At 65.3% G+C, this 22,331-nt stretch overlaps 1 protein-coding gene across 2 annotated transcripts in view; it reads left to right on the top strand.

Moving 5' to 3' along the window:
- PADI1 (peptidyl arginine deiminase 1) overlaps positions 1-20,605 on the top strand; it is a 34,331-nt gene extending 13,726 nt beyond the window's left edge. Inside the window, exons 4-16 of one of the 2 annotated variants that reach the window (XM_070079224.2) lie at positions 478-539; positions 2,242-2,359; positions 2,573-2,698; positions 3,906-4,078; positions 4,152-4,255; positions 5,162-5,285; positions 5,530-5,637; positions 8,383-8,534; positions 13,603-13,747; positions 14,580-14,673; positions 15,488-15,567; positions 16,132-16,254; positions 19,048-20,605. In XM_070079224.2, the coding sequence (XP_069935325.2) occupies positions 478-539; positions 2,242-2,359; positions 2,573-2,698; positions 3,906-4,078; positions 4,152-4,255; positions 5,162-5,285; positions 5,530-5,637; positions 8,383-8,534; positions 13,603-13,747; positions 14,580-14,673; positions 15,488-15,567; positions 16,132-16,254; positions 19,048-19,281 (1,643 nt within the window). In that variant the 3' untranslated portion in view covers positions 19,282-20,605. Of the gene's footprint in view, positions 1-477; positions 540-2,241; positions 2,360-2,572; positions 2,699-3,905; positions 4,079-4,151; positions 4,256-5,161; positions 5,286-5,529; positions 5,638-8,382; positions 8,535-13,602; positions 13,748-14,579; positions 14,674-15,487; positions 15,568-16,128; positions 16,255-19,047 lie in introns of both variants that reach the window. The other variant, XM_070079223.2, reaches the window with a different exon arrangement.
- The last annotated feature ends 1,726 nt before the right edge of the window (positions 20,606-22,331 follow it).

Genomic DNA, 22,331 nt, shown 5'->3' with positions numbered 1-22,331 from the left:
CTGGATGCCTGGCTGTTCCACCTCGGGCCTGATCAAGGGCCGGGTGCTTTCTGCAGAAGGGGAGGACCTAGAAATGCCACAGCCCGGGAGCCCACAGCTGGAGCCACGGCCGAGTCTCCGGTGTGCCCTCGCTGGACACCAGGACCTGGCACCAAATCCCGGAGAGCCACGGGCCCCTCCAGTCCAAGCGCACGGCGCAGGCTCTGGGGACAGCAGAGCCCGGTCCCTGGAACCCCGGGTGGGTCCCCAGCTGCCAGCGCTCAGGGCCACCAGTGTAGACTCCAGAAGGCCCAGGCCACCAGAGCCGGCAGCTCGACAGCCAGTGACACGGGGCCCCCAGCACCCGAGTCACTGACGCCCCCGGCCGGCGCCGAGGACCAGGGCGAGGGTGTCCCTGGGCTGAGAATGGGCCATTCTCTGTTCTCGTGGGCCTGGGGCTGGGGGAGGCCCCATCAGCCCCGCCCCATCGCTTTCCAGATGTTTCCCTCGATGTGGACTTGGGCCGTACCGGCAAGATGAAGAGAAGCCGCAGGAACAAGGTGGGACCCCCCCGCCGCCCCCCGGAACCTGGGGTGGCCCTGGGGGGCTGGCGAGGCCCCAGAGTCTGGGGTCTCCCAGGCATAGGGAACCCTTCCAGGGATGGTCACACAGGCCTTGGTGGGCACTAACGCCACATGACCAGCACACATGTGCTTCGTGGCAAGAACTCATCCTCTCTGCTCATATTTAAGGCGATTTAAACTCTCTGTGTCCTTAGTGAGAGGAGAGACAGAGAGGTCTCAGAATGGTGCCCCCCAGGGCGCACTTTCACAGGAAGCGGGGTTCGGGGGTGTAAGCAGGACTCGAACCCAGGCGCCCTGCGTGGGGTGCAGCGTCCGAGCAGCACTGGAGCCGCTGAGCCCAGCTCGCACCCTCCGCGTCTCTCTCAGGCTGTCTTAGGGTTGGGCCGGGGTCTTTTCTCGCTGCCTCTTCCATCTGGAGCGCTGGTTTTGAACCCTGAACTGCTCAGGGGCTTTGTAGCTGAGTGGTTGGAGGCAAGGAGATGAGCCTCTGTAGAGGAAGCTGTGGCGGTGAGCCTGAGTTAGACCCCAAGAGGGAGGAAGAGGAGGTGGGGGGGGAGGAAGTGGAGGAGGTGGGGGGGTGGAGGAGGAGGAGGCGGGGGGGGAGGAGGAGGAGGTGGGGGAGGAAGAAGAGGAGGCGGGGGGAGGAAGAGGAGGAGGCGAGGGGGGCAAGAAGAGGTGGAGGCAGGGGGGAGGAAGAAGAGGAGGCGGGGGGAGGAGGAGGAGGCGGGGGGAGGAAGAGGAGGAGGCGAGGGGGGCAAGAAGAGGTGGAGGCAGGGGGGAGGAAGAGGAGGAGGCGGGGGGAGGAGGAGGAGGCGGGGGGAGGAAGAGGAGGAGGCGGGGGGAGGAAGAGGTGGGGGGCTCAAGGTCTTCCCCTGCAGGAGGTATCTGAGGCTGAAGGCAGTTTGCAGAGAAAGGTCCTAGAGAGGCAGCCTGGATCGTAAGGCTTTATGGACAAGGCAGTGCAGGGCTGCCGTGGACGGCTGTGCAGGCTGCTCACTGCACGAGGGTACTTGGGCCCTGGTGCAGGATGGCAGCCACCCGGGGCGGGGGGGGGGTGGACGAGAGGGCCATTAGGCTGGCAGTGCTCGGTGTGGTCCCCGAGGCTGGGTTCTCTTCCCTCCTGGGAGCCACGAGGCTGAGCCCTGCCCCGCAGTCGGCTGGAGATGAAGCGGAGGCGAGCAGGGCGGAGCGGTGGCTCCCGAGGCGGGCGAGGTCCCAGCCATCCTTCCCGCTGCAGCACAGGCCTCAGCGTGCAGGGCTTGTAGGACAGTGGGTGGACATCAGGGACGTCTGTGGGACAGGCCACAGGGGAGGGCTGGGGTGGGGAGGGTCTCCCCGGGTTCTCGGCCCCTCACCCCCATCCAGGGTGGGCAGGCAGCCTCTGTGCCCCAGGCGGACCGAGCGCCGCTGGCTCTCGAGTGTGGAGTGTGGAGGCGGTGCCCTTGCCCCCCCGGGGCCCCTGTGCCTGGTGTGTGCGGTTGTACACGTTGTTCACTGCACAAGGGCGGGGTGACTCTGGGTAGCTCCAGCTCCCCGCCTGCGGTCCCTCTGTGAGTCTTTCAGCAAACCCAGAGCGTGCGTCTCAGGCTGCCAGGAGGGGCGGCCCGGGCCCCGTGCAGAACCCCCTTTCCCGAGCCCCCAGTCCCTCTGATGCCCAGATCTTCTTATTTGGCCCCAGAGAACCTGGCACTGGGGCCCTGAGGGCCATGGGGCCATCCTGCTGGTGAACTGCGACCGCGACAGTGACAGGTCCAGGGACCCCGACCTTGATGACAGCCAGCTGATATCGCTGGCCGGTGAGCGACATGGTTGCTGGGGGAGGGGGGACCTGGCCGGAGTTGGGGGAGAGGACCTGGCTGGTCGGGGGGGGGGGAGACCTGGCCGGTGGGGGGGGCCTGGCCGATGAGTGACAGCGATCGCGGGGTGGGGGTGGGGTGAAACCAGCTCGTGCGGGGGGGGGGGAGGGGACCCAGCTGGGGTGGGGGTTGTAAAGGCACCCCTGTCCCCAGACCTGAAGGACATGTCCCCCATGGTGCTGAGCTGCGAAGGCCCGGACAGCGTCTTCGACAGCCACAGGCTGGTCCTGAACGTGCCCTCGTCTGATGCCAAGAGACTGCGGGTCTTCTGTGCTCGGGGTGAGCGGCCGGGGTGGGGGTGGGAGTGGGGGTGGGGGTTGGGCGCCCTCCCATCCCTGTTCCCCCCCATGTCTCCCAGCCCTCCCACCCATTCATCACTCTCTAAACTGGACGCCGCTGGTGTCCAATGTAGTGTCCCGGAACGAGGGTCCGCATTGGGCCCGTTGTACAGGGAGGAAAACCGAGGCTCCAACGCATAAGTTCACTGTCATAGGACCAACGAGGAGCAGAGCGGGCATTTGGGCCCCGGCACCTTGAGCACCAAAGCCCCTCTCCTGTCCACGGCCTGGGACCTCTTCCCTCCTCTGCCTGCCCAGGGGAGGCTGTGGCCCGGGCCCCACCCCATCCTCTCTGTCCTGTCCCCCAGAGTTCTTATTAAGCAAAGCCGCAGGAAGAGGCTGTTAAAGGCAGAGAGAAAGAGAGCCCCCCACCCGCCGGTCTACTCCCCAGATGGCCGCAACAGCCGGGCTGAGCCAGGCCAAGGCCAGGAGTCAGGAGCCCGAGGACCACTGCGCCGTCCTCCGTCGCTTCCCCAGGGCAGGAGCGGGGAGCAGGATGGGAAGTGGAGCAGCTGGGATATGGGGTCAAGGTCACCGCTGCCCCGTGCCGCTGCCCTGCTTGCAACATTTCTAAGTGAACTGCTCTGTGGCATTTAGCACATCCCACCCGCCGCCCGCCCGCCGCCGCCTCTTCCTCGTCCCTGGCGTCTTCACTGTCCCGAATAAAAACACCTGGCCACCGCTGGGACACTGGCCACCTCCCCGGCCCCTCCCCGCCCTCTGTTCTCTGTCCCTGTGGCTTTCCTGCTCGGAAGACACCACGCGGTGGCGGGAAGTCCTCCAGCATCTCCCCAGCCTAGTGAGAACGGGCGCATGGTTGCTCTCAGGGATGACAGGTGCACCTCCCTGCACACTCTGTCCCCTCCTCTGGCCACAGCTGGGGTTCCGGCCCCCTTTTGTGTCGGGGGCTTTGATCTCTGCCTGGCTCAGAGTTCTCACGGCTTCGCGAGAAACACACCGTGGCCCATTTTATAGATGAGGAACCGACTCACTGAGCCACAGCCACGTGACGTGGGCGTGGCGCGGCTGGACAGCGACCCGAGTAGCTGGCACCCCCGAGGCGGCTCTGCCCCTGGACTCCCACCATGGGGCTCCTGCCCACCCCGGGACCCCGCCCGGCACTGGCCCCTGACCCTGGCTCTCCGCAGGTGGGAGGTCCCTCCCGGACTACAGGCAGGTGCTGGGGCCCCGGCTCCTGTCCTACGAAGTGGAGCGACAGCCGGGGGAGCGGGAGGTGCTCTTCCACGTGGAGGGGCTCGCCTTCCCGGACGCCGACTTCGCGGGCGTGGTCTCCCTCAGCGTGAGCCTGCTGGACACCAGGGTACGGCGGCTCGGCCGAGGGCTGTGGGGGCCGGGCTGGGGCTGGGCGCTGAGTCTCCCTCCATCCCCCCCAGCCCCTGGCCGAGGCGCCCATCTTCACAGACACCGTGACCTTCCGCGTGGCCCCCTGGATCATGACCCCCAACACCCAGCCCCCCCTGGAGCTGTATGTGTGCAGGTGAGGCCGCCCCACCCCCCCCGCCCCATGGCCCTGGATGTGGAGGGGTGGGGACAGGGTGCTGGCTGGCCCCTCGCTCAGACCGGCAGGGAGCAGGGCCCAGGACCGGAGCCGGTGTGCGTGGGCACCGCCCTGCAGCTCGGGCCTGGCCCAGGTCCCCGGCTGCGGCTCCCGCCTCCTGGCCCCTGAGTGGTCTCAAGGCTGCAGCCCTGGGGCACCCTGGGCGTGGCCTGGGCAGTAGCGACCCTAGAGGGCCTCGTCTCCTGCATCTGCTGAGGACGCGGGAACCCAGCCCAGCGCAGCCCTGGGCCATCTGCATCTCTCAGAACCTTGGGCGGGCTCCTTGCTGGGGGGCGTGGGACAAGGCCCCGCCAGGCCTCTGTACGGGGGCCGGATCCACAGACAGGGCCACAGCTGGGCTGCGCACGAGTCCCAAGGCCGGGACGGGGGTGGCCGGACAGGTTCGCTCTGCTGACCTGGGCCCAGGTGTGTGCAGGCACTCAGAGGGCGTCCTGTCCGCCTGTTTGCTCACAGCCCCGCCCGGGTCCTCGGCTCAGGCCGGGCTAAGGAACAGGAGGAGCCGGGGCGCCTGCCCCCTACAGCTCCAGGACTAGAGATTCAGGCCCAGGTCACCTCCAGGGCGGCCTCTCGGATTACCTGTGCTGGCCTAGGTGCCTCCCTCTGGGCTCCACAGCCTGGGCGTAGCCCTGCTCACTGTCACCTGGTCTGGGGACGTCCCCTGGGTCCCCCACGAGCCTGGAGCTTCTCTAGGGCAAAGGCTGTGTCTGCACCTCTGCACCCCGGGGGGCCACCCAGAGCCCAGTGCAGGCTGAACCCAGGCCACACCGGCCCGGCCCCGGCCCCGGCCCCAGGTCCTCACCAGCTCCCGCCTCCCTGTCTCTGCAGCGTGGTGGACCCGCACGGCTCCAATGAGAAGTTTCTGGCCGACCTGGCCTCGCTGGCGTCGAAGGCCGACTGCAGGCTGGTGGTCTGCCCGCGGGCGGAGAATCGCAATGACCGCTGGATCCAGGTGGGGGCGGAAGCCGTGTGGGAGGGGGCGAGGCCTGGGGCAGGGGAGCCTGCACGGGTCCTGCCCCTCCTCGGGCTCCTGGCAGAGGCCCCGGCCTCCCTCCCCGTGCCCTAGGCCCAGCCGGGATCCCCCCCACCTCGGTGCCCGCACCCCGCCCAGGTCTGCCCGGGGGCCACCTGTCTGATAGCGCCTGTGCGGTCAGGTGACTTCACTCCCCCCCCCCCCACTCCCCCTCCTCTCCCAGGACGAGATGGAGTTTGGCTACGTCGAGGCCCCGCACAAGTCCTTCCCCGTGGTCTTTGACTCGCCCCGGAACAGAGGCCTGAGGGACTTCCCCTTGAAGAGGATCCTGGTACACAGAGGCAGAGTGGGGAGGGGGCCGGGTGGGCCCTCCTACGGGAGCCCCCAGCGAGGCCTCTCCTGAGAAGATGGGGGGGGGCCGCAGATGTGGGAAGTGGGGGCAGCCAGGGAGGGGCTGGGGCAGGACGAGCTAGGGATATGCAAACCACATGCAAATGGACAGAGGTGCCCATCGCCCCTTTTCTGGGACTGCAGTTCTAGGTAGGGGCCTGTTTTCCAAAGGGAAATCAACAGAAGAGTCAGCCCCAGGGAGACCAGCTGCCTTTTTTGGGGGGAGGGGGCACCCCTGGTGAGCCCCCTGGCCCCTGTTCTAAGAGCCAGAGCCTCTCCTCGGATAGCGAATGCTTTCTGAACACCCGCTGTGTGCCAGGCACTATGCTACCTCGTGTGCTCAGGATGGCAACAGCTGCACCTGCCATCATGTAGCGAGTTCCAGCACTGTCTCCCTAGCATGTCACCGGCTACACTCATTTAGCTGACAGGGCACACCTATGGATAGAGCTATTCTAAGTCCTTCTTTGCGAAGGAGGAAGATGAAGGTTGGGAGGTTACGGAACTTGCCCAAGGCCACCCAGTAAGTTAGTGGTGACATCAGGATGTGGAACCAGAGAGGCTGCCCCCACAGCCCCCGCCCTTGGGCTCCAGGCCCCGTCTTTGGAGTGGCCCTGTCTCTGCTGGTTGACCCCGTGCCAGTCCGGGGTGGGGGTGGGGCACCGGGGCAGGGGGCTGAGGGCCCGCAGAGCCGGTGGGGACATCAGCCCCAGCCTGGAGAGGTCGGGCGAGTGCCCGGCGGGGGACACCTGGCCCCCAGCCCCAGGCTGCACCTGTGGGGCCGGGGGACACCTGGCCCCAGCCCCAGGCTGCACCTGTGGGGCCGGGGGACACCTGGCCCCAGCCCCAGGCTGCACCTGTGGGGCCGGGGGACACCTGGCCCCCAGCCCCAGGCTGCACCTGTGGGGCCGGGGGACACCTGGCCCCCAGCCCCAGGCTGCACCTGTGGGGCCGGGGGACACCTGGCCCCCAGCCCCAGGCTGCACCTGTGGGGCCGGGGGACTCTGGGTTTCTGCTCTCTGTGATCTTGCACCTGCTGCTTTCTTTGGGGTTCGTTTGCTCCTTTCCCAGCTTGTAATGGAAGCTAAGATCCTTCACCCTGTCCCTACGGTACAGGCGCTTAAAAATCCATGGAAGGTGGAATGAAAAGATCAGCTTGTTTTAGTGTGAAAAATGTAAACCTATGCATACAGGGGGTCTTCAAAAAGTTATAGGAGGGCCAGTGCCGCGGCTCACTAGGCTAATCCTCCGCCTAGCGGCGCCGGCACACCGGGTTCTAGTCCTGGTCGGGGCACCGGATTCTGTCCCGGTTGCCCCTCTTCCAGGCCAGCTCTCTGCTGTGGCCAGGGAGGGCAGTGGAGGATGGCCCAAGTCCTTGGGCCCTGCACCCCATGGGAGACCAGGAGAAGCACCTGGCTCCTGCCATCGGATCAGCGCGGTGCACAGGCGGTAGCGGCCACGTGGTGGGTGAACCAACGGAAGGAAGACCTTTCTCTCTGTCTCTCTCTCTCACTGTCTATAACTCTCTCTCTCTCTCACTCTCTAACTCTGCTTGGCAAAAAAAAAAAAAAAAGTTATAGGAGGGGTGGCGTTTCTGCTACTGGGGGTGGGCGTTTCCGTCATGGGGGGATGGGTGGGTGTCTTGCTCGTGGTTAAGATACCGCGTCCCACATCCGCGTACCTGGGTTTGATACCCAGCTCCGGCTCCCGACTGCAGCTTCCCGCTGACGCCTCCCTGGGAAGCAGTGGCGATGGCCCACGTGACTGGGGCCCTGCCGCCCACGTGGGGCACCCGGCGTGGGGCCTGGCTCCCAGCTCGAGCCCCCTGCTCGTCCCCGGCTGTTACAGGCAGCTGGGAGTGAACCTGGGAGCGCGCGCTCCCTCTCAGGTCAGAAACAAAATGTTCAGGGAACGGCGTGTATGAGAACGCTTTGCATCGAGGTCAAATTTTTTTGCACTAAAATAACTTATTTTTCTGTTTTTATATAAAAAAGGAGATTCATGTATTTGAAAGGCAGAGTTACAGATGGGGGTGGGGGGGTGGAGAGAGAGAGAGAGGTGAGAGAGGTCTTCCACCCGATGGTTCACTCCCCAGTTGGCCGCAACAGCCTGGACTGGGCCAGCCCAAGCCAGGAGCCAGGAGCCAGGAGCTCCATCCGGGTTTCCCACGTGGGTGCAGGGGCCCAGGCACGTGGGCCGCCTTCCGCTGCTTGCCCAGGCGCGTTAGCAGGAAGCTGGATTGGAAGTGGAGCTGGGACTCGAACTGGTGCTTAACCCTCTGGGCCGGGACGCTGGCCCCGGTGCCTCCCCTTGACGCCGGCTTCCCGGGAGTTCTAAAAGCCGGAGGCCGGCCTGCCGGGGCCGCCTCGCCAGGATTCTGCACGCGCTGCACTGGGGGCGCCTTTCGCTGCGAGCATGGTCTGCTCTCCACGGGGTTTGCTCTGGGTTCAGAGACGGCTGCTCCTTGCCAGGCGCCCGCGGTCTTCCGGCTATGCAGTTATCCCGTTGTCCACCAGAGCTTGCGTTGCACGGAGCCCAGAGAGCGGGGGTGCGGGTTTGTGAGACGCTGCCAGAGGTGCTTTCTCAGGCCCCCCGTTATCCCCCCACCCCCCACTCCAAGAGCCGCCCCTTCCTGTCCTAACTGACCCCTCCTTCTGGGGACGGGGTCTCGCTGCTCCTCCCCTAGGGTCCTGACTTTGGATATGTGACCCGGGAGACCCTAACCTCCGGCGCCTCCAGCCTCGACTCCTTCGGCAACCTGGACGTCAGCCCGCCCGTCACGGTGGGCGGCAAGGACTACCCCCTGGGCCGGATCCTCATCGGTGGCAGCTTCCCCAGGTGCGAGGCCGGGGCCCGGGGGAGGGCTGGACCACGCAGGGCATCCATCCCTAGGCCCCAGGTCCCCAGCAGGGCACCCGGCCTGGGAGGCGGCCTTAGCCTCGGCCGAGGAAGCCCGGAGTCGTGGGCTCTCCCTGCAGAACCTCCCAGAACCTTAGGGGGGGACTCGCAAGCTCGTGGCCCAGGGCCTCGGGGCCTCCCCTGGTTTTAGGGGCTCCGTTAGTCCCCAGCCTGCACTGTGTCCGCAGGGGGCCTCCCCGAAAAGCTGGAAGCCCCGGCAGAGCTGCGGAGGCAGGGGGATGGACTCGTTGATTTCTCCCGAAAGGGCCCAGAGGTCGCCAGGGCGGGTGGCTGAGGTCAGGGTGTGTTTGGCCAGGTTTCCAGGTGACAGAAGCGACCCGGTGGGTCCCGCCCCGTGGCTGTGATGGGGCAGGAAGCGAGGTATTTGGGGTTTAGCACTCCGGCCACAGGCCACGCCCTCCAGCGGCACAGAGGAATGGGGTGTGGGTGCACTGCTTCCTCTCTGAGCCCCCCCCACGCCCGGTGCCAGCCTGCTGGTGGGGTGAGCGTGGAGCGTGGGCGTGCCCCAACGCCCCCAGCCCCACCCCGGCCCTGGCTGCCCTCGGACCCGAGGCCCAGGGGAGATGGGCGGTGCTGGGACGTGAACCTGGTGGCCTCAGGTCTCCAGAGCAGGCGAGGCTAGGCTCTCTGGCAGCCACCCAGGCGGGGAGCAGGTGCCCCAGCTGGTGCCTGGGGCCGAGGATGGCCGGGGCCGGAGCGGGCTCAACCTGACCGTGACTCATGCCCAGACACAGCGGGGGCCGGGCCCTGGCCACTCCCTGTGGGCCCCAGGGCCTGGAGGCTTCTGGGCAGCTTTCCTGCGACCTGGGCTTGAGTCTGGCCTTGCCGCTTAACGCTGGACCTGTCGCCCAGCCGGTGCCGGGCACACAGTGGGTGCTCAGTTTCTGTAAAGACGCCTGGTGTGTGCCAGGCACTACTGAGGGGACGGGGGTCTATGAGGGAACAGAGCAGATGCTTGTTAAGTGTATTTGCTGCTCCATGCCTCAGTCGCCTCCTCTGTAAAATGGGCCTAATAGAGACCCCCGTCGCAGCTGCAAAACCAGCACTCCCGGGGCAGAGAGTCCACGTGAGCCGCTCTCAGTGCCCGGCGCTCCCCGCTGGCCTCCAGCCTGGCCCGCCCTGCAGCAGGTGGGCATAGTTAATTGACCACCTACTGTGCGCCACGCCCATTTAGTTCTTGCAGGTTTGGGACTATCGGTTCCCATTTTGTTCTTGATTTTTTTATTTCAAGATTTTTTATTTCCTGGAAAAGGCAGAGAGAGTCGATGGACAGAGAATCTTCCATCCACCAGCTGGCTCCCCAAATGCCTGCGACAGCCAGGGCTGGCCAGGCCAACGCCAGGAGCCAGGAACTCCACCCGGGTCTCCCCTGAGGGTGGCGGGGACTTAAGTACCGGAGCGGCCACTGCTGCCTCCCAGGGTGCACACGAGCAGGGGGCTGGGACTGGTGCAGCCCGGGCCCCAGTATGGGGGGGGCACTCCAAGTAGCACCTTGACCGCGTGCCGCGTGCCTGCCCCTGCTGTCCCATTTCACAGATGAGAACACCGAGGCTCAGGAGGGCGAAGTCAGGTGCACCCGTCTGCTATTTCAATGACTTTATGGCGACGTCCTCTCCACAGGCCTGGGGGTGCAGGACAGCCGAGGAGCGCGCCCCGGGCAGTTTGCAGTCTAAGGAGAGAGACGGGCGAGCAATGTCGGCCCGATGGGATTGCACAGCACCTGAGGCGGGTGTCAGGGAAGACTTCCTGGGGGCGGCGGTGACGTGGACCCGGCATGGAGAAGGGAGTGAGGCAGAGTGTGCCAGGCAGAGGGCGCCGCACGGGTCACAGCCTGGGGGCCGGAGAGAGCAGGGCTCAGGGGAGGCTGGAGAGGTGGGGGGGCGGGGGCAGGGTTCGTCCAGGTCTCAGGGGGTCCCTGCCCCAGCCCCGCACCAGCCTGGGGAGCTGGCCTGCGACCCAGAACTCAGCAAATGGGGGCTCGGGAGCAGGAGGGGCTCTCCGGGGGGGGGGGGGGTCTCCGAGGACTCCGCTCCGCTCCCTGGCCCGGCTCCTGCCCCAGCCTCTAGATCACCCCGCCAAGCTGGGAGCCCTGGCTCAGCCACGCCCATCGGTGTGCTCTGGGGGGCCCCAGGCACGGAGCAAAGCCTGGACGGCGGGCAGGGGTTTCTGCTGTGGCCGTGCCCAGAGCTGAGACGGGAATAGGGCCCTCCACAGACAGACGGAGTCCTGGGATTCCGAGAGGGCTAGAGCCTGGCCCAGGAGCCCACGGCGTGTTAGTGGCGCAGTGGGAATCCCAACTGAAACGCAGCCACGTGGGCCGCTGCCCCTGCTCCTGCCGTGGCTTCTCCTTGGCAGTGAACGGGGCTACATTCTAGTATCTTCCAGCAGAGGGGGACAGCGAGCAAACCCGCAGGGCGGACGAGAATTGCACGGACTGCGTGGAGAAAGGCGCATCACGTACCTCTCCCAAGCCCCCGGCCGCTCGCCTGTAACCCTGGGCTGCTGATGGCCCCATCTCACGATTACACGTGACGATTACAGGAGGTGACCCGCGCGGAGCTTCTGTGCAGGGCTCCATGCAGAGGGTCGGTAAAGGCCCTGAGGCAGGAGACATAGAACAGCGGGGAGCCCAGTGGGGCTGGAGCAGACGGGGTAAGGAGCTGAGCGGTGCGGAGTGAGGCTGGGCTTGTGTGGGTATCAGAGAGCTCGTGAGGATTCACTAAGACACGTAGTGGGAGGAGCCTAGAGTAGGCACATAGTGGGCGCTTAGCAGACATCGGTTCCCGGCTCTGCAGGCCTGGCGTCTGCACCCTCTGCACGCCGAACTGGAAACGTTCTTTGAGCAACTCTGCCACCTAGTGGTGGCTTTGAGGATGACTCGGAGACAGAGCCTCCTCTGGGCTGGAGTCATCTCGTCCATGCCCCTGCCCACCACGCAGAGGGCTGAGAGCACCCGGGGTGGGGGTCGGGGGTGGGGCTTTCTCATCCCCAACCTTATCTGTTTTGGGTTCCTGCTGCTTCCTTAGGAACACATTCTCACTGTTTTGAAATAAATCCTTTGAAGTTGCCAACACGAGATTAAAATAACAGAAACCCCAGAGAAATCTTTCCCGTAATCCAGCCCAACCTTCGAGTTGGGACCTTCACCCGTCGCTGTCCGGGGGGTCTGTGGCACGTGCCAGTTTGTGGGGACCTTGGGCTGTGTATTATGCAGAGCCTCCAATCCCGCGGTTTCGGGGGGGTGGAGCTGAGGCTGTGGCAGGAACAGCTTAGAGACCCCGGCCTTCCTGGAGCTCACAGCCCAGTGGGGTGGAGGCGAGAGACTAGCGAGACCCAGGAAGGCCAGGTGGTCCCTGGTGCAACAGAGAGCGGTGGGGCCGGGGCGGGCACTAGGGGGCGCTGCAGCCTTCAGAGAGTGTGCTGGGGAGGTGGAGCCCCGGGTCGGTGGGGGACGGGCAGAGGCCTCGTAGGGGCCCCGTGAGGACCTGCAGCTACCATGCGTGAGATGGCAGTGACCCCGGGGTTTAGCCAGGTCTCCTCGTGGTCTGAGCAGGGAGAGGGACAGGCCGCTGAGTCGGTGTCCGCGGGCTGCGTGGTGGTGGCAGGACTGCTCTCTGCGTCTGAGGTCGGGAGCTGGCGTGGGTTCTTGTCTGAGTCGTGTCCTCAAACCGGGCCAGCAAGCGCGAGGCGAGACGTGACCCTCTCAGTAAGCGCACGGGACAGCGCTGTCTGTGCAGGGGGCGCGTGCTGGTGTCTGCGCGCGGCGCGGCCAGGGCAAGGGGGGAATGCAGCGAGACATTCTGATTAAAAAAAAAAAAAAGTGATTTGTTTATCGGGAAGGCAGAGGGCTGGGGAGATCCTGCAGCCTCTGGTTCACTCCCCGAGTGGCCACGACAGCCAGCTGTGAGCCAGGCTGAGCAGGACCCTGTCCGGGTCTCCCGGGCGGGTGGCAGGGACCCCAGCCCTGGGGCGCCTTCTGCCGCTCGCCCCCAGCAGGAAGCCGGATCGCGAGCAGAGCAGCTGGGGCTCCAAGCAGCACTCCAGTCTGGGACGCTGGGGTCGCAAGCAGCGGCTGAACCCGCTGCACCCCTGCGCCAGCTCCGACGTTCTGACTTGTGACGTCACTCCCTCAGCCTCCGCCGCCTGGTCTGTGAAATGGGGATGTTGCCTGCCTAAGACATCTTGGGGGTCCCTCCATGCACACGTGGCCTTGGGTGATGTCTTCTCCCCCGGAGCGGGGATTCCAGTCCTGCTCCCTGCCCCTGCCCCAGCCCCCTCTTTCCATGTCAACCCCCCCACTGGCAAAGGGAGTTCTGGAGGGGCCCTGCCCCCTGTCAGGGACTCCTGGGGACTGGACAGTGCTGAGCACGGGGTGCCTGGGGCAGGGTCCTCAAACCAGAACGTGTGGGAAGCAGGTGCTTCTGCAAATGCAGATTCCTGGGCCGCCTCCCTGGGGATGGTGGCATGCGGGGTGTGGGGGCCACAAGCCCTGCCCCTTCCAGCCCCTGACCCCGGGGACTCGCTGGACTGAGCAGGGGCTGCTTGGAGCTAAAGGCTGTGTGTCCCTTGAGTGAGGAGTCCGCTGCCCTGAACCCCGGGCTGGGCCCCGGGGGTCTTCCACTCCCTTTGGTCCATGCAGCTGTCTCCTGGGATTCCTTTGGGCCCCAAGGAGGAGGTTGGGGTGGGGGTGGGGCAGGCGCTCTGGGAGACAGACAGGACAGGGGCCAGGTTCCTGGGAGCACCTAGGGGTTGGGGCAGGTCCCGGCCCCGCCCTGACACTCGGTGCTGACCCACACGTGTGGACCCCCTGTCCCCCCCCTGGGGCGTCCCCCCTGCTCCCAGTGCCACTGGTCGTCAGGGAGGTCTGGCCCTGTCACTCCTCAGCTGTGGGAGCCCCGTTAAGTCGCTTGGGCTCAGAGGGTTGTGGGAGGGAGGGGCCGTCCGAGAAGTGCTGCGGGGTGACCACCGCCCGTCCCTCCGTGGCCAGGTCCGGCGGGCGGCGGATGGCCCAGGCGCTGCGCGGCTTCCTGCAGGCCCAGCGGGTGCAGCCGCCGGTGGAGCTGTACTCGAGCTGGCTGTCCGTGGGCCACGTGGACGAGTTCCTGAGCTTTGTGCCCACCTCCGACCCCAAGGTGCGTCCCCGCCTCCTGCCTGGCCCTGCCCCGCCGGCTGTGACAGGGCTGAGACCAGCTGCGCCCTGGGGGGAGGGCAGAGCCTCGGGCGGAGGCTGCTCTTGGGCCGACTACGAGGGCCCTTGTTCTCACCCTTCCTGGCTGTGCGCCTGCCCCCAAAGCCCCAGCCACCAGGCGCGCGCTGGGGATATTTGCTGAGCACCTACTGTGTGCCAAGCACTCATCTGAGTGCTTAATCCTCTAGCAAGCCCACGAGATGTGTGCAGTGACTGTTGTACCCATTTTACCAGTGAGGAAACTGAGGCCCTGCAGGTGGCAGGGCAGGATTCAAATTCAGAGCGGAGGGGCCAGGTCTTTGCACTAACCACTGCGCTCTGCTGCTTTGCGGAGGTGACCGGGGAGGGGGTGGCCCTCAGGGAGCGAGGAGGGGCATCCCGGGGGCCCGGGGGCCCAGCCCAGCGGGGTACGAGCTCCCAGGGGGTAGCAGGTACACTTGCAAGGGAGCTCAGCTGCTGCCCTAAAAGGCAGGAGACACCTGGGTGGGTGTGGAAGGGCGAGCCGGGTTCCCGGTGGCTGGGTGGGGCAGGGCTGCAGGCTGGGGGGCAGCTGGGGGGACTGGGGGAGGGCTGCAGGCTGGGGGGCACCTGGGAGGGCCAGGGCAGGGCTGCAGGCTGGGGGACCAGGGAATAGCAGACATTTTCTTCGGGGCTGGCGGCAGGATGGGGGAGGAAGGGTGCCCCATGCCCGGCCTGAATGGGGCCCCTCCTGAAGTTGGGGTCTCCTGTGTCTTGGGGGAGGCTGCCCCCTGAGCTGTTCCCTCCCCCTGTGCCAGGGTTTCCGGCTGCTCCTGGCCAGCCCGAGCGCTTGCCTCCAGCTGTTCCACGAGAAGAGAGAGGAGGGCCACGGGGAGGCGGCCCAGTTTGAGGGTGAGTGACAACAGCCGGTCACACCAGGTGCTCTCCAGGACAGTGCCCACGGCGCTGCCCTGACACCTGCGGGCCAGGGCTCTTCCTGGGTGGGGCAGGGCGGTTTCTGAGGCACACCCCGGGAGAGCAAAGGAGACCGGGGTGCCTGGGTGCCTGTGTGCACCAGGCCCCTTTGTGCTCGCCTGTCTCCCCTCCCACCCCCTTCCAGGCTGAGAGGAGCCTGAGGTTCCTCTCCTGGGGCTGTGGAGCTGTGGGGGAGGGGGGATGAGGGGAGGATAGCAGGGCTCAAGGGGGCGTGGAGGAGGAGGAGCCAGGCTCGGAGGCCCAGAAACTGACAGGCCCCGCCCCTCCTACCTGCCAAGGACCTGCCCACTTCCCTGGTCCCGCCCCCACTGCAGTGTTCTCACCTGAGGAGTGGAGCATTGGGAAGAACAGGGTTCAGATCCCGGTCTTGCCGCCCGCTGGCTGCGTTGGGATCAAGGCTGGGGTCGGAGCTGCCTCTCGGTGCCTCTGATTCAGAGGTCATAACTAACTCCTCCAAGGATTCTTTTAAAGCTCAGTAACGAACTGAGCAGGGCTCCCAGGGCACGGTGAGTGTTTGGTAACAGCAGCTGGTGCTGTAATTACTAGGCTCAGCACACAGAAGTCCCTGCCCACGGGTCTGTGAATCCGTCACCAGGTTTTACCCACAGCCGCAGCCTGGTCCCTCTGCAGGGTCTCCAGGTCTCCATCTCCTTCCCTGAGGCCTGGCTCTGAGGCAGGAGGAAAATCCTGGCCTGGATTTTGCAGCTCCAGTCCTGTCTTTCTCTTGCAGGGTTAAAACACAAGGCAAACAGGAGCATCAACGAGATGCTGGCAGACAGGCGTCTCAGGAGCGACAATCTCCACGCACAGGTGCACGCAGTCTGGCGCACAGTAGGGCCACCGGCTGCTCTAAGGGGTCCCCCACCCTCCCAGGAGGAGCTCCCCCAGCAGCTGTGGGGATGGGCGGAGGATTCAGCCCTGGGTCTCTGATGGTCCTGGGGTGGCTGGGACCTGTGAGTAGAATAGCGTCTCTGCTCTCAGGAGCCCACAGTCTGATGGAAGAGACAGGGCTGTGTCCCCAGGGAGCTCCCAGTCTGATGAGGGAGGTCTGCTGTACTCTGGGGATCTCAGCAAGGGGCAGGACTTGCCCAAGGGTAGTGCCGCTGCCCAGTGAGTGGGAGGAGACGCCTCCCAGTGGGGCCGGGCACTTGCCCCCAGCTGCCCAGGTGCACCGTGCTGTGGCTGAGGCCGGGATGGTGTCCTAGTGACCCAGAACCTGCTCCGTCCAGGTACCAGCTCTGCCGCTTCCCAGCCGCCCCCTCGGGGGATGGCAACGGCTGCTGCCCTGCGCAGGCCCTCGGAGCTGAGCTGAGCTGTGCACAGCCGGTGCCCGGCCAGGGTTAGAGCCCTCCTGCCCCCTCCCGCCCCCAGAAGTGCATTGACTGGAACCGCGAGGTGCTGAAGCGGGAGCTGGGCCTGACCGAGAGCGACATCGTGGACATCCCGCAGCTCTTCACCCTGAAGGGCTCCTACGCGGAAGCCTTCTTCCCCGACATGGTGAGAGGCTTCCCCTGCGGCCAGGGGCGTGTGCCCCCCCCGTGTGTGCATTGTGTTTGTGCATGTGCATATGTGTGTGTGCACATGCATGTGTGTAGACAGAGACCATTTCCCTGCATGGTTCTTAACCAGGACCGATTCGTCCCTGCTGGTCCACTACCCAATACCCACAATGTCCGGGACTGGGCGGGCTGAGGCCTGGCCCCGGCTCCAGGTCTCCCCCGCCGGTGGCAGGAGCCTGATGAACCGAACCGTCCCGCAGGAAGCCGGAGCCAGGGGTGTAGCACTGTGGGTGTCCCAACGAGGCGGGTGCTCCTGGCACCGTGGGCAGAGGCCAGGGCTGCCATACACACCCGCACTGCACAGGGCGGCGCCCATGGCCAGGGATTTCCCCAGCCCAAACAGCGGGGGTGCTGGGGGTGGGGGAGACCCCGCCTCTGGGTCTCTGCTGGCAGCTGGAGGTGGGGACTGCACGGTGGGGAGTGAGGAGCAAATTCTTGTGGTGGGGATTGAACCTGGCCGCTCCTGGATGGTGGGAGAGGGGGGCTGAGCGCCTGCCCCCATGTGGCATTTTTGCTGGTCACGATGAGGCAGGTGCACCTGTCTGGGAGCAAGTGGGTACGGGGCAGGGACACACCGTGGGGCACAGGGAAGCCCCTGCCCCCAAAGCACAGCCGGGTTCTGAATGTCTCAGCTTTTCCTTTCCGGGTCTCGGCTGCCTACACTGTACACCCACCCCGGCTGTCTCCCCGCCCCCCGCGCCCGGCACCGTGTGGCTCTCCAAGGCAACTCTGGGGTAGGGCAGCCGTGCAGGTGGCACAGGCAAGGCCTCCGGCTCTCATTCCCCGGGGCAGCTGGCGAGTGTGAGCAGGTGTGATCTCACCTGCCTGTCACCTGGAGATGCTGGTGGTACAGGTGCAGGCCTGGCCCAAGCACCCATTAAGCCCTCGGGAAGGGAAGCCAGGCGGTGGCAGCTGCGAGGGGTGGGGGAGCCCTGCTGCAGCTGAAATCCCTCTTCTCGGAGAAGCCGAAGGTCGGAAGTGATCCTGGGGTCTAGGTGCGGATTGGAGGCAGGGGCAGAGGCCCCGATGCCGGGTGGGGCGTTGATGGCAGCCCTGGCCTCTGCCCACCGGATGCCAGGGCACCTGGAGCTGGGAGAACCCTGCAAAGCCGTGCGGCCACGGGACTTCCTGGGATGAGAAGATTCTGGATCCAGGGGGCAGACAGCTGTGCACCCCTGGAACGGAAACCGAAGTGGGATTTGCTGCAGACAAGGCTGAAAGCTAGGCCTGGTTTTCTCACACCGCGCACTTCCCACGAGCTGTGTCAGGGCCCCGTGGACCACGTGGTCGCCTGTGTGACCATGGGGCGCTCGCGTGTGGATTAATAACGGAAGCATCCGTTTCGTTCACCGTGAAGCTGGGCGTGAGCAGCTGTGTGTGGACGGCGAAGCGCTCGGGGACCCACTGAGGGTGGGGCAGGGCCAAGGCCACAGCCCACGACCCTGGGCAGCCCTCCCTGGGGCAGGGGCCCCGCCCGACAGCCTCCCTGTCTGTGGGAATCTCCACAGTCCCTTCTCACTGCAAGGGCCCTTAGGGGGCGCTCAGCTGGCTTCCCTGCTCGTCAGATGGGGAAACTGAGGCCCCCAGACAGAGCACAGGCAGCAGAGCGGGTGCCAGCCCCCACCCTCCTGACTTGTCGCCAGGGAAGAAGCGGAGGCGCGGCCTGGCTCCTCTTCCTCTCCTGCCTCCCCCCCACCCCAGCACTGGTTGGCAACTAGATAGCGCATGGCACTGGCCCCCAGGGACCCTGCAGCTGCCTCAACCGTGGGTGGCCCTGCAGGGCAGACCTGAGGGTGGTGGGCCAGGGCGTGGGGAGTTTGAAGGCAAGGAGTCCCAGACAGCCCACCCCATCTGGAGACAACCCAGGACTGCCCTCCAGACACGGGGTCCAGAGTCCCCTTTGAGCCCCAAAGACAGCCTTTTGACCTCAGCTGTCAATCTGGAGCTGAGATACCCTCAGAAGCCCCCACCCCTGCGCTGGGGAGAGTGCCCTTCCCAGTTAGAGCCCAAGCCAGGTCTCCACGGCGGGAAGGAGCGGAACCACCAAGATGCACTAGGTGGCCCAGGGGCTCCCAGTCCCTCCCCCAGCGCCTCATCCCCGCACATGGCCCCACTCGGGCAGGGTGTGAAAGCAGGGGTCAGATCCAAGTTCCAGTCTTCATCTCCCCAGCCTTTGGCCATGTGGCCTTGATCATGTGGCCCCAGCCCCAGAGGGAGGTTGTGAGATTTAGAGGCTGTGTGTATACGGCTCGATAAACGATAACAATGATCAGGGCTGCCAAGAACAGATGAACAAGGTGTGCACTGCACAAGCACACCACACTTGTGAGGACATCGCACTGTAGGCCTTGTCCAGAGTGCATACTTACTGCACAAGTTTCTGGCAGGTGACAGCGAAATCTCTTGTTCTAACAAAGTCCTTATAACCGGTGATTTCCTAGTAGATGGAAGAGAGTGCTGGAGGAAGGCGAGGCTTTGACTGATACAAAGTTGCCAAGTGTATGCTTTCTCCTACAGCTCTGGCTGTTACAGAGTCTCGAAACCACCCATCTGTTTCTTCTCTGCTTGCCTCCACTCTGGTTCTTCCTGAGCTACAGACCTGGGGGCCCAGGAATGCTGGCGGGGCTGGCCCTGGCCCTGGGAGGGGGAGGCAGCAGCCGGAGCCCGGTAGGAGCCGCGCGTGTGGAGCCTCCACAGCCAGGCAGCCTCCCCCTTGCCTTCTCTATCGCAGGTGAACATGGTGGTGCTGGGCAAGTACCTGGGCATCCCCAAGCCCTACGGCCCCATCATCGACGGCCGCTGCTGCCTGGAGGAGAGGGTGCGGTCCCTGCTGGAGCCCCTGGGCCTGCGCTGCGTCTTCATCGACGACTTCCTGTCCTACCACGAGCTGCTCGGGGAGATCCACTGCGGCACCAACGTGCGCCGGAAGCCCTTCGCCTTCAAGTGGTGGCACATGGAGCCCTGAGCGCCCCCCACCAGCCGTCCTCGCTGCCCTCCTGGGGGACACTTGGCGCTCTCCCCACCCCCGCCAGCCCAGTGCCTGCAAGTGTGCTGGCCACCTTGGGCGCTGGGGCTGCAGCACGCACGGACACCACCCCGCCTGGACTCTGGAGCTGGCCCCACCCAACCTGGGACGGACTGACCACAGCCCCCAGATGTTCCGGAAAAAGACCAGCAGCCTCAGCACGTCCGAGAAGGGCTGCGAGGGGCCTTGGCGGGCAGCCCTCACCTTGAATCGCGGCCGCTCTATGCGGACGCCTGCCGGGGGCGCAGGGAGAGAGACTCTGGGTTTGCCCCAGGTTCTCCTGGACCTTCTGGTCCGTGGGGTCTCGGTGAGGCCCTGCCTCCAGGATGCTCTGGCTCTCAGAACACAGCAGGGGAGACACAGGTGGTCCTCCTGGCTAGACCGGCTGTCTCCTCCCTGGGGGCCCCCGAGGCTGTGACCCCAGCGTCCTCCGCCTGTGTGTAGGCACCCGGACGCAGGACAGCTCAGCACCTGGGCCTGATGGCAAACAGGAGAAAGAAAAGCAAAGCAAACCCTTTAATTCCCAACTCCATGCTCAGCAGGTGCTTGTTACCATTGGCTGAGCCTTTAATTAGGAGAGTCCTGGCTTCCGGCTCAGGATCGCTGAGAGGCAAAGTGAGCAGGAGGCCAGGGTGGGGGTGCAGGAGGCCAGGACTGCGGGCAGGGCAGGGGGCGCCCGGGGGATCTCCAGCCCGGATGCTCCTGGATCCCCGGTACCTGGCTCTGGATCTGAGCGGAGCTGGCGGTCCAGATGTAGCCAGGGAGGGGCCCAGGTGTTGGAAGAGGGTGGGAGGCATCAGCTTATCTTGCAGGCGGGGTTAATTTCCTCTAATGCTCTTTAATTACTCCCCTTCCTGCTGCAGGCAGTAGGAGGGGAGGAATTGGGAGGTTTTCTCCCAGCGACTGGGGACCCTGCACATAGCTTGAGTCTCACCTGTGAGTAAACCCCTGGCCGAGCCATGTGCCCTCCCACAGGGGAAGACACAGCTGCCCCAGAGGTTAACAGCCCGGGGTGAGGTCACCCTGATGTGCACAGGCGGGCTTGGCTGGGCATGGACAGGAGGCGGCTAGCCTGCCCCCGCCCCCTTCGGCTGGGGGGCTACTTCTGCCGGCGTGGGTTTTTGGTGGCCCCTGGTGAGACCTCAGACTGAGACACGGAACACAGCACACAGGTTTACGTGGTCTGCAATGGTTAGAGCAGGTGGGCAGGAATCCGGATCCTCCCTTCTAGAAGGTTCTGTGGAACTCCATCTGCAAGCTCCTGCTATAACTGGATCAGGATCCAACCCGGGCTGAACCAAGGAGAAAGGAGCTCTCGGGGGTGGAGGGCGTGAGGCGGGTATTGGGACTCCACAGAGAAGGGGCTGGGGGCAGGGAGGACCAGGCAGGGGGGTGGGGCCGGTGGAAGCCCACCGAGTGGGGGACGCTCCGGGGTCGCTGCCGAAGCCATTCCGGGGGCCCTGGGTCCGCTCTGCAAGTGCGCTGGGTGACCAGTTGCCTCCTTCCCCGTCAATAAATACGTCCACGTGTGTTTCTCTCACTGCTGCCTCCGTGGCCTCCGTTACTGGGCTCTAGGATAGGAGGAAAGTGAAGGGGCTTCCCATGCTCCCCCCACCCCCACCACCTGCTCCTGGGTGCAACTTCTGTGGGCCACAGGCAGCCCTGACGCGGCTGCCAGAGCCCCCAGCGCCCGCGAGGCCCTGGGGTGGAGTGGGGCTGACTCAGCAGTGTGGCTGGCACACGCCCGCCTGTTGCCCCCAGGGCACCTGCCCTGCTGTGATGGAGGTGGGGCAGGGCTGCCCCCCCCCTCTTCTGTCTCCTCCTCCTCTCCAGGAAGCTGAGGAGGGGTGGGGGCCCTGCTGGCAGAGAGCTGGTGCCCAGGGCGCGGGCCCTCTCATCTCTGCCGTGCGCAGCCTTGGTGGCCTGGTTTCCGTGGCTGAAAATACCGCCTCTCTTAGCCCCTCCTGGCCGCCACCTCAGACGACACCCTTAACACCTGCTTGCTCGCTCACTCACGGGCTCACTTTATTTTAGCTTTTGTTGTGGACTAAGAGGCAAATCACTGCTGCTCGTCAGTCATTGACTCTAGTCTGAGCGCACCACAGGCCTGCTTCTAAGGGCTGGCATCGCCTGGGGAGACCCAGGGCTCTGAGCAGGAGGCCGGCTCTGCCCGCCCGCAGGGTTCCGGCAGGATTCAGGCTTTCTCTGTCCATGCCGCAGCTGTGCGCACAAGCAGGCTGGGGAGAGCACCAGCGGCTTCCTGCAGAGCCCAGTTGGCCACCTTTTCTAGCGGAACAGAGCACACTGTCCCAGCAGCCATGCTCTCCGGGGACAGGGACACACACACAGTCTGGTGTCCTGAGATGCTTGGGCTGATGCCGACGCACCTGCCGAGGTCTCCGGGGAGCAGCTCCCACCAGGGACCCTGCCTGAGACCCGCAGTGCCACCAGGCGGGAGAGGAAACCGGATTCAGCACCTGTGCATCCCGCCATTACCTCCTCCAGGGCTGGTGCTGACCACATTGTCTGCAGGCAAGGAAGCTGAGGCCCCGAGAGAGGGGGCAAGAGCCCCCAAGGTGACACAGCCAGGGCGCCGTGCAGCCTGGGTCTGAACCCAAGCCTCCTCTGCTCGGAGCCCTTGCTCCTGCTGTGCCAGAGCATGGACGCTCACTCAGGCCTCAGTTTCCCCACCTGCCAGACGTCGCAAGCTCCCTTTGGTCCTAGGGAAATCCCAGCCTCTGCATCTGATAACGACGATGACAATGACAGTGATAAAACAATGCCAAGCCCCACACTGGCGCTCGCCGGCGTCGGCCCGTGTAAGCCTCGCAGCGGCCATTTCTCAGGTAAAAGGTGAGGCACCGAGCGACAGAGCTGCCCAGGAGAGGGCTGAGGTGGGGCCCACTTCCACCTCTCAAATCCACACGCAAAGAGCAGTAACACATTTTGGGTGCTGGTAAAAAAAAATGAATCCACATGCTAGGCTACAC

The sequence above is a fragment of the Oryctolagus cuniculus genome, chromosome 7, assembly GCF_051225735.1.
Source record: "Oryctolagus cuniculus isolate XC-2025 breed Fujian yellow rabbit chromosome 7, ASM5122573v1, whole genome shotgun sequence".
Classification (NCBI taxonomy): Eukaryota; Metazoa; Chordata; class Mammalia; order Lagomorpha; family Leporidae; genus Oryctolagus; species Oryctolagus cuniculus.
The sequence above is the reverse complement of the archived record's forward strand: the minus strand, read 5'-3'. Positions and strand labels throughout refer to the sequence as shown.